Source organism: Corvus kubaryi, unplaced genomic scaffold (assembly GCF_017639235.1).
Source record: "Corvus kubaryi isolate FWS band 111438036 unplaced genomic scaffold, C.kubaryi_AGA036_p1.0 37241, whole genome shotgun sequence".
Taxonomy (NCBI): Eukaryota; Metazoa; Chordata; class Aves; order Passeriformes; family Corvidae; genus Corvus; species Corvus kubaryi.
The window spans coordinates 1,554,308-1,564,626 of record NW_024581071.1 but is presented as its reverse complement, the minus strand read 5'-3'; the positions used below and the strand labels follow the sequence as shown (position 1 = coordinate 1,564,626).

The 10,319-nt window shown below is 47.4% G+C and overlaps 1 protein-coding gene across 7 annotated transcripts in view; it reads right to left on the bottom strand.

Moving 5' to 3' along the window:
* DOT1L (DOT1 like histone lysine methyltransferase) overlaps nucleotides 1-10,319 on the bottom strand; it is a 75,886-nt gene that overhangs the window by 27,829 nt on the left and 37,738 nt on the right. For all 7 annotated transcript variants that reach the window (XM_042023335.1, XM_042023341.1, XM_042023334.1 and 4 more), the window contains exons 9-14: nucleotides 9,317-9,396; nucleotides 7,713-7,781; nucleotides 4,467-4,573; nucleotides 3,278-3,319; nucleotides 1,861-1,944; nucleotides 671-905 (exon numbers count right to left, since the gene is read on the bottom strand). In XM_042023335.1, the coding sequence (XP_041879269.1) occupies nucleotides 671-905; nucleotides 1,861-1,944; nucleotides 3,278-3,319; nucleotides 4,467-4,573; nucleotides 7,713-7,781; nucleotides 9,317-9,396 (617 nt within the window). The remainder of the gene's footprint in view (nucleotides 1-670; nucleotides 906-1,860; nucleotides 1,945-3,277; nucleotides 3,320-4,466; nucleotides 4,574-7,712; nucleotides 7,782-9,316; nucleotides 9,397-10,319) is intronic.

Genomic DNA, 10,319 nt, shown 5'->3' with positions numbered 1-10,319 from the left:
ACGGACACACAGACACACGGACACACGGCCTCAGACACACGGACACACAGACACACGGACACACTGCTCCAGACACACGGACACACGGCCCCAGACACACGGACACAGGGACACACTGCTCCAGGCACACGGACACACAGACACACGGACACACAGACACACGGACACACAGACACACAGACACACGGACACACAGACACACTGTTCCAGGCACACGGACACACAGACACACAGACACACTGCCCCAGACACACGGCCCCAGACTGTTTGGAAGGATATCTGTGCTCCATCCTAAGAGCAGCAGCAGAGAGAAGGCAGCAGCCACAGTTCAGCCCCAGCTCCTGGCTGAGTACCCACAGACAGATCCCCCACCCAGTACCATCAATACATTAATCACCATCAATCACCATTAATCCCACCCCCATCAATACATTAATGCCATCACCACTAACACATTAATCACCATCAATACATTAATCCCACCCACACCACCATTAACACATCAATCACCATCATCACCACCATCACCACCACCTCAAGGGCAGCTTTGCTCTGGTGGCAACAGGGGAGTTATCCCACAAAACCAAACTCAACCTGGCAATAAAGCAAAAATGAGCACGTCCAGAGCTTCAGAGACTGATCCAGGCTCTTCCAGCACCCCTGCACTCACCCTGAGGAGAGGATGAAGATGTCTGGGAGACAGTCTGAGCATGCAGAAGTTCTAGTGCAGTTTGGTTCTTCTTGGTCTTGCGTTCAGTACTCGCCGTGTTCATTTTCTTGGGGCGCCCTCGTTTCCTCCCTGCCATTTTCCTGCCTTTCTTACTCAGCTTTTTCTTCCGGGCCTTGGAGGGAGATGGCTTTTTAACAGAATTTGCTGCAGCTTTTTCTTCTTCAGCACCAGAATCCTGAGAGATTTTGAAAAACTTTGGTCATTTCTACCTCCACATGAAGCATTCCTTTTCAGCAAACATTAATAACTGTGTTTAGCTTTCTGAAAGGAGACTGATGCAGTGCAGTTCAATAACTTGCCAGGGGAGCAGGCTTGTTTGGGGTAAGAGTTGTTCCCAAGGAGTTGTGCTCATTCTCTTCTGGACTTACCCATTACAGAAAAGAAAATGCTGAAAGGGGGAACCTCAGGCAGAATTAAGTGGGATATTGGGCAGGAATTGTTCCCTGGGAGGGTGGGCAGGCCCTGGCACAGGGTGCCCAGAGCAGCTGGGGCTGCCCCTGGATCCCTGGCAGTGCCCAAGGCCAGGCTGGACATTGGGGCTGGGAGCAGCCTGGGACAGTGGGAGGTGTCCCTGCCCATGGCAGGGGTGGCACTGGATGGGCTTTAAGGTCCCTTCCAGCCAAACTGTTCTGTGATTCTGTTAAATCTGTACCTGTTGTCTAAGAAAAGCTGATTATTCATCCTTCCCTGACTATATACAACTGAATTTCACTCAAAAGTCAGAGTACAATCAATACTTTATATTTTTGGGCATGAACAGGCACTGCATTTCTCACAGCATTACCCAAGAAAGGAAATGTGTCTTTGCAGAAGAGACTCAGCCCTTCAGTGGGCTGTGACTCAGGGACAGCTCTGCAAACTCCTGCTGGATGCAAGCGAGGGTGGACAACCAACTATTCATCTTGCAGCACCTTGGGGTTTTTTTCTCCCAGAATTAGTGGTGCGACTCCCAAGTGCAGCTTTTATTCACTCACTCCATCATATTTTTGGGCACAGCAACAGCAGTTTGTGTGCTCAGAGTAAAACCCAGCAGCCTTCCCACAGAGACAGGCTTTTCCTGACTCAGAGCACGAGCTCGTGCACAGCCACACAGGAAGCACAGTCAGTGCACAGAAATGCAGGATGTTCACCTTGTTTTCTTGGACCTTCGTTGGAGTCGTTGTGTTACTCTTGTTTTCTCTTTGTTGACGACGTCTAGCTGCCTCTTGTTCCTCCTGGGGAAAAGGGGTGGGAGATTTCATCATTTGCTCGTGCATTTGGCACTTTTTAATACAGATCACTTTGTTTCCCAGCTTAGTTTTCCACAAGAGAAGGGAGAAACCTTCCCCTGCCTCAAGGCCTCACTCAGGTGAGAGCAAGTCCTTTTCCACTGCATTCCCCACCTCCAGAGGAGATTAAATTCCAACCTCTTCCCATATTCTCCCCTCCCAACCCCACACTGCTGTATCAGGTTTCATTTGGATTATTATTATTATTATTATTAAACATTTCAATAGCTTCCCCACAAGCCCAGCATTTCGTGGTGCCACTTTAAAAATCTTCCATGATGGAAATGGCAAAGCCATAAATCATCATCTAGTTCAACTTTAGCCAAGTTTATCAAGGTGATTAATAAAAACTAAAAGCAGCAACTTTTCAGGCTGATTTTCTCCCAGGCTGACAGAAAATTTCCTTGTTCAGAGAAAATCTCTTTTTTCCTCTTAGCAAAAAAAAAAACCTCTTTCAGACAGGAAATTTCCAGGACTCAGCCAAAGCCTTTCCTGCACCTTCCAGGTGAGGTTTAACCTGCATAAGAATTCTGGCAATCCCAACACTCCTTTGATTTAAGCACCAAACCAGTGGCAGGTTTCACTGTGAAAAGCAGGGAAGGTCAGAAGTACCCTGAGCTTTTTTTTTTTTTTTCTCCAAGAAGTCTTTTTTATCCCAAATGTGAGTGGAGCAATCTGAAATAATTCCATTTCAGAGCCCCTATGAGTCTGCTCCTACAGAGCCACTCAGCCTGAGGATGAACATTTACCTGAAGTTTTAAATTAAGTGGCCTCACTTAATTCTCTTCCTGGGAATCCATTGATTATTTCAGGTTAACACAGCCCTGCACAGTCCCAAAAATCCTCCGGCATTTTAATTCCACGTGTAACAGCCCAGACTGCAGCAAATGACAACTCACTCTGTGCCTCCAATGGCACATCCCAAAAGGAACATTTCAGAGCATTGCTCAGCTTCATTTCAGGAGCTGAGCACTGGGACAGATTCAAACCATCATTCCCTTCTTTAATTCCAGTTCTTTAATGAAGAAATAGCTCATTATAGACCTCCAGTGCAAGGTAAAAGCACCTTGGGGCTGCCCCATTAATTCTCTATTAGAAATCCCTTGGACATGATTGAATTAGTGCTTGATGGCATCTGAGGCTTCCCTTCAATTAGCTCCGTGTTCTTTGCCTACCAAGAAAATCTGATTTCCTATCAATTCTGTCCACCTGTGAATAAATTCCTCACAGTGGCTGCTCCCTTACTTGGAGTTTACTACAGAAAATGACTGAAACTTACCCTGAGTTTTGGATTTTTGAGACTAGAAAAATAGTTTTCAAGCTGAAAATAGAAAGAGAAGAGAGTCATCTTCAAAGCCATGACAGATGAACACAGAAGAATAAAATATTAGCTTAAAATAAGTGCAGAACTGCAGAAATTCTGACTGCTTTGCTTCTGACAAGCTGCATCAAGAAGCCACTTACATTCATTCTTTTCAGCCACCCAGCCTGTTGTGTAACAGGGCATAATCCAACCTCTACAAGGTTTTATCATCCCCACCACTGCCTGGCCTTGTTTTAAAGCTTTGTGTCACATATCTCCCCTCAGCAGAGGCTGATTTTCAATGAAGTTATTTTCACTGGAGCTGCTGCACCCTTGTACTCCACCATTTATCTGCACTCTGGCATATTCCGGAACAAAAGCATTGTTAGACTACAGCAGAGCAAGGAAAGCAGCCTTACTGTCACACTTTGAAAAACTTGGGCTGCAATAAATTGTTTGTCCACAAAACGCTTCATTTCCATGGGGTTTGTTGGGTTTTATGGAGGAGTTGGGGTTTTTTTGGGGGGTTGGGGTTTTTCTGGTGCGAGGGGTGAGGTGTTGTTTGGGTTTTTTATTGTTGTTGGTTGGGAGTTTTTGGATTTGTTGTTTGGTTGGTTTTTGTTTTGTTTTGCTTAATTTCAAAACACCAGTGAATGCATCACCATTGTTGTGGAGCTTGGGCTGCTTCTACAGCAGCTGAGAATTTCACTAAAATTGAGATGTACTGGTTGAATATGACTGAATGAAATGGTCTGTGCACCACAGAGGAATCAAAGCCCCACTGAGTGTCTCCTCAGTGAGGAATTTACAGCAGGAGACCCTAATTCTGAGGAGCTGCAGAAGGAATTTCATCAGTGAATCTCTGCGCCTTCAGGAAGTCAGCACTGCCCTTATCCCCAGGGGGTGTGGAACCCTGGAGCAGCCAGAGTTGGTTTGCACACTCAGGTGTGTAAATACACAAAGGGACACGGACACAAGTGCCAGGCAGGAGGATGTGGAGCTGGAAAACGCTGCCCTGGAGCAGCCAGAGTCAGTTTGCACACTCAGGTCTGTCAATACACAAAGGGACGTGAAGACAAGTGCAAAGCAGAAGGATGTGGAGCTGGAAAACGCTGCCCTGGAGCAGGGCAGAGGCTCCTGGCCCCATGGCACCCCTGGTACTCACTATGGTTCTGTCAATCGTGTGCAGGTAGTAGGAGACTGGTTTCCCCGTCCAGGACACGGAGCCCTTCAGTGGTGACAGCTCCACAACCCTCATGATAGTGCCAATATCTGTGGGAGGAGAGCCAGGTGAGGGAAAAGCTCAGCTGAGACCAGCCAGGCATCAACACTGAGAAATCTGGTTTGCAGATCCTCCAGGAAAACACTGCTGGGAGTTGAGAGGGAATTTCTTACTCTCTTGCTACGTGCACCCCACAGGAAACAAACATGTGGGACATGTACCTTTCAGCCAGCCAGCCCAGAGTGAATTCCTCAACCTTGGCCAAGAGAACAACAAGGAACAACACATTTTTCCAAGGAACAACACATGTGTGACAGGACTGAATTAAACAGTCCCAGAACGTCACCAGCCCAGCCCCTGTCAACTGTAGCTGCCCCATATTTGGACCGGGGACAAACATGTTCTGGGTTTGCTTTCTTGTCTAATTTTATTTTGTTCTCCAGAATTAATGGCAATGGGATGTGCCTTAAACACCCCCACAACCACTGAGTGAGTGGCAGGGCTGCAGGAGAAATTATGGCACGTTTCTAATTAAACACAAATGACCCAGAAGAGGCCAAAAGCAAGGTTTGGGATTCAGAGACCTCAACCACTATTTTAACCACATTTTAATACTTGTTTTCATTTGTCCCAACTCTTTCCACATTTCCACTTTTTCTTACAGATGGAAGCACTAAGGACAAAAGTGGTGTTGAGGGAATTGGTGCCTCCTTCTTAAAGCTTGATCTTTTCCATTGTTTTGTATAAATGATTTAAATGCTCATACTCGAGATCAGAGTATTTGATAGGCAGGTGAGACGTGACTCAAGTCATGCTCAGGCACCAAAAAAAGCCTTGATGAATAAAAGTCTTATGAAAAACCTTGTGGGGCAGCACAAAGGCAGCAGAGCAGTGACATCCCCTGTACCACGTGCAGGATACTGGCCATGGCTGGGGATGGCATTTCCGTGGAAGTGTCACTTGGAACAGGCCACTGGAACAAGGCCCAGGCCCAGCACATCCCACACATGCTCGTTTGATATTGGTATTTCCCAAACATAATATGGTTCAGAATGGGATTAAGCCTTAAAATTTATTCCCACAATTCTCCCTGTTTGTAGCATGCAAAGGTAATTTTTTTTCAGGGCCTTTTGTCTGAATCCCTGGAAGTTTCCTACTGGAGGAAGCTGTTGTCTCTCCTTTTGCTAAGCCTCTCACCCATCCAAACCCCAATTAATCATCTCAATATAATTTTAACATCAGCATTTCCATTCATCTTTAAACAACAGCTGAGATCTGAAACTTCAGCATTCTAGAAAACATTCCCAATGAATCCGTGCTGGGGTGGGAGCTGGAATGGGATAAAGATCTGGCTCAGCTGGCACTCGTAGCCAGGGCTGTTCTGAGGGGAAAGGAGCAGTACATGTTGGCCTCAGTCTCCCAAATGCAGCAGAGAGAGAAGGAAATGGGAAGAATCCAGGAAAGAAAAGGCTTGAGAGGCCAAACCCCTGTATTTTTGTGGGCAGGTCTCATTGAAACTTCTCCAAGTGCATTCTTGGATTTCCTCAAGCTCTGGTGGGCTCTGCAAGAGGGCCCAAGCTTCACTCACACTCTCTTTGCCTCATTAGCAAACTGACAGCCTGATTCCAGCTTTCCTGAAGTTTGAGGTGTTCCAGAAGCACCATTCCACCTTTTTTTCCCTTTTATTTTCAAGTCCCTGTCTCCAAGGAATTGGTAGTCCAGCACCCAAGGGTCAATAAGGTTCCAAACCACCAGAGGCCCATGAAGAGAATTTCAAACAGGGAAGAAAAGTGCAGGTTCGGCTGCCTGATGTGTGGGACACCACAAGAATTCCAGTTTGGTAAAAATAACTCCCAATGCCACAATTTACTTCATGACAGTCCAAAAATTACTGTTCTTCAAAAGCAGTTTAAGCTGAAATTAGCACAGCTCGAGATTTGGAACTCAGTGAGTTGCTCCCTATGTTTGCACAGGGAGGGAATGAGACGGGGTTGATTTAGGGAAAGTTTAGCACTGGACACAGTAAATACAAGTAAACCCCAGCTTGGACTGTTCTTTTGCTTGAGAAATTTCATGGAATAACCTGAGCTGGGACCCACAAAGATCATCAGTCCCGGCCCTGCACAGACATCCCAGTTTCAACAATGGAAGTCTGAGAAAGGTCAAAAGCATAACCAAAACATGGAACATCCCAAAAGCTCCTTAAACTGCAGCTCATGTCCTTGCACAGGACAACACCGGCAAACATCAAGTCCTGCATGTTCAGAGGAGGAGAAAGACACAACCCTGTGCTGGCAATAAACCAGGCCCAGGGCCTGGGTGTATCTCAGAGAGGTTTGTTTGCTCAATGCACAGCACAGGAGATGTTCACAGTTGAACATTTCACAGAATCCTGGAATGGTTCGGGTTGGGAAAGACCTTAAAGCCCATCCAGTGCCACCCCCTGCCATGGGCAGGGACACCTCCCACTGTCCCAGGCTGCTCCAAGCCCCAATGTCCAGCCTGGCCTTGGGCACTGCCAGGGATCCAGGGGCAGCCCCAGCTGCTCTGGGCACCCTGTGCCAGGGCCTGCCCACCCTCCCAGGGAACAATTCCTGCCCAAGATCCCATCCAGCCCTGCCCTCTGGCACTGGGAAGCCATTCCCTGGCTCCTGTCCCTCCATGCCTTGTCCCCAGTCCCTCTGCAGCTCTCCTGGAGCCCCTTTAGGCCCTGCAAGGGGCTCTAAGTTGTCCCCAGAGCCTTTTCTTCTCCAGGTGAACACCCCCAGCTCTCCCAGCCTGGCTCCATAACCTGGAAGCCTCAGGAATCCTGACTGGTGGGGTTTATCTGCCTGGATTTAGGGTGTAAGGAACTCCCCTGTGAGTCACTGCAGCTCTTTGTGGCTGAAGAAATGAATCACACTCTTGAACTCCTGATTTCTCTTCAGCTCCAAAGTTGCCCAGGCAGGGACACATTGATGGGACAAACATCAAAACACAGCAGTACAAACCCCAAAAAGTGTCTGTTTGCTCCTCTCTCGGGTGGGGTTTTTTTGATTGATTTTAAGTACCTGTCACTTGGTGTGCCCCAATAATCCAACAGCATTTTCTACTTATTTAAACAACTCTAAAAAGCAACAACACCCCCCCCAGACACGTTCAGATAATGAATATCCACAACTGTAATAACAATAAAAAGGGCAATCATACCACTCAAGTTTCGACTGTTAATTCTAAAATTTAGAGGTGCAAAAGGTTTTGAGGACACAATTCTCCCACCTGGAAAAAAGGAGAAAAGAAATAAAAAAAAGCACAGTCAGCTCCATTATTTGTTCTAGAAATAACTACTTAATAAATATAACCCAGTACAGAGCCCTAAAGAGCAGCCCTATAAACCTGCCCCTTGTATAGCACTAAAAAAAGAAATAAATCCCTTAATCCTCATTTTGGCAGCCCCAAGAAAGCCAATCTATGATTCCTGCCAGGTGACACCTCAAGGATCACTTTAAAATGAAAGATTTGAAACATTTGGGGAAAAAAAATACATTAATTCTCAGTGGCAATCTAAAGAAATTTCAATTATCTCTTTCCTCCTTGGGATCTTTTATACACAAGCCCCCAAAGCTGTTTTATTTAGAGGCCACTAATCTGCATTTCATGGGTATTTGGGGTCATTCAGCTCAAGGCAGAGCCTGAGCACACTCTGGGAAGAGAAATTAGGTTTTGTCATTGTAAAAGGGTTCTTGAACCAGCCCCACCTTCCCACTGCTCTCAAGCCACCATTAAACAAGTTTGGAAAACGAAAAAGTAAACCAGTTAAATTACAGAAAACAGCTTAAGTTTGGGAGTTTGATGGTTTGCAGCAGAGCCCAAAAGTCACATTATTTATTTCAGCACAAAGCTGTGCCATGGGAAGCCACAGCTGCTTTGTTCACACCACACATTTTTCTTGTCAGAAATTGTTATTTCTGTCATTTCTGCCACAATCAAGTGAAATTGTTATCCCAGTGGTTAAGAGCAAAGAAAAGACACCCAGGGCAATGGAAAGGCCGTGGTGGGGTTAGGGGGTGTGCAGTGAGGCTTCCCAAGGAGCATCCAGTGACAGTGTCCCTGTTTGCATGGAATTGTGGAACCATTAAGGTTGGAAAAGACCTTCAAGATCTTTAAGTCCAGCACCACCACTATGGTAACCACTAAACCCTGTCCCCAAGTGCCACATCTCCAGGTTTTTGAGCACTTGCAGGGATGGAGACTCCAGCATTTCAATACTCAGGAGTTAACACCCAGCACTGAATGGAACAACTCTGAACAGGAGAACCCAGGAAGTGAGTTCTGTATGGAATTACAGCCTGGCCTTCCAAAGCTGTGCCTCTGCAGCCAAGAATCATGGAATGGGCTGGGCTGGAAGGACCCTGAAGCTCATCCCTGCCATGGGCAGGGACACCTGCCAGTATCCAAAGGTGCTCCAAGCCCATCCAGCCTAGCCTTGGACTCTGCCAGGGAAGCAGGAAGTTTGGCCTTGGCTGTTGAGTGTTTTGTGGGCTCCCAAAAGAGGGACAGATGGCCCAGCAGCTCCTCCCACCCCAACCCTGCTCCAGAGCCGTCCCAGCAGAAGGGATGCTCCAAGGAGCCAGGCAGGTCTGGGCAGCCATGAAGGTGGGAAGTGGAAATCCCAACTGTGGTGCAGACACTTGGCCCCAAGGCACAGAACAAACCTCCCAGCCCAGCTCTGCCAGCTGGAACTGAGCCCCCTCCCACCCCAGCTCCCACAGGAATCAGGAAACCAAGGGAAAAACATTTCCAGCCGGATTTACCTTCCTTCATGTTCGCAAAGCGCTCCTTCAGCTGGTGATCCACCTCAGGCCCGAAGGCAAAGTTATTCACAAAAATAACACTGCAAAACAATGACCCAGTTAAAGATTGGGGAGCCAGGAACATCCCACAGGGACCCCCCAGCCACGTCACAGCCACTTGGAGCCTTCCCAGCCACTCCAGCCATGGACAAACCTGCTGGTCCCCAACTCTACAGCTCCTGCCACCCAACACATGGAGAGCAACACTCAGCACAACAAACTTTATCCTGTTCCTTCTTGGTGGGGGACTTAAAAGATTACAGCAAAATATCAAAATACATTTCAGAACCCCACAACGGTTTGGGTTGGAAGGGACCTTAAAGCCCACCCAGCCCCACCCCTGCCATGGGCAGGGACACCTCCCACTGCCCCAGGCTGCTCCAAGCCCCAGTGTCCAGCCTGGCCTTGGACACTGCCAGGGATCCAGGGGCAGCCCCAGCTGCTCTGGGCACCCTGTTTCTCTTCCAGCTCTAAATTCCCCGTAATGCCAGAAGACAGTAACAGCACATTTTCCCTGTCCTAAACCCAGCACTTCAGCCCTACCCACAAAAAGAGGAATTGTATCTTTCTTTCTGGGTTAGGAAATTCAATCGAGGGAGGGGGTTGCTCCTGGGGGAAAAAAAAAAAAAAAATCATATGGAAACAAGGAAATCTGCACAGAGGTAAAATCAGAGGTAGAATCCCATAAATGATAAAAGGGTTTGGGAAAGAACCAGAACATTAAAAAAGAATTTAATCACAGATTTAAAAAGAAACACCCCTTTAGTTTTAAGGTCTCATCAGCCTGGTCTCATTGTCCCTGGTGCCCATTTACTACCAGGCTGCAACAAGAGTCCTCAACAGCTCTTGGAAGTGGTTGAGCTCCCTGCTGAATGAACTTGTCAGGGGAGGTTTGGGATGGATCTCAGGGAAAGGTTCTTCCCCCCGAGGCTGCTGGGCACTGCCCAGGCTCCCCAGGGAATGG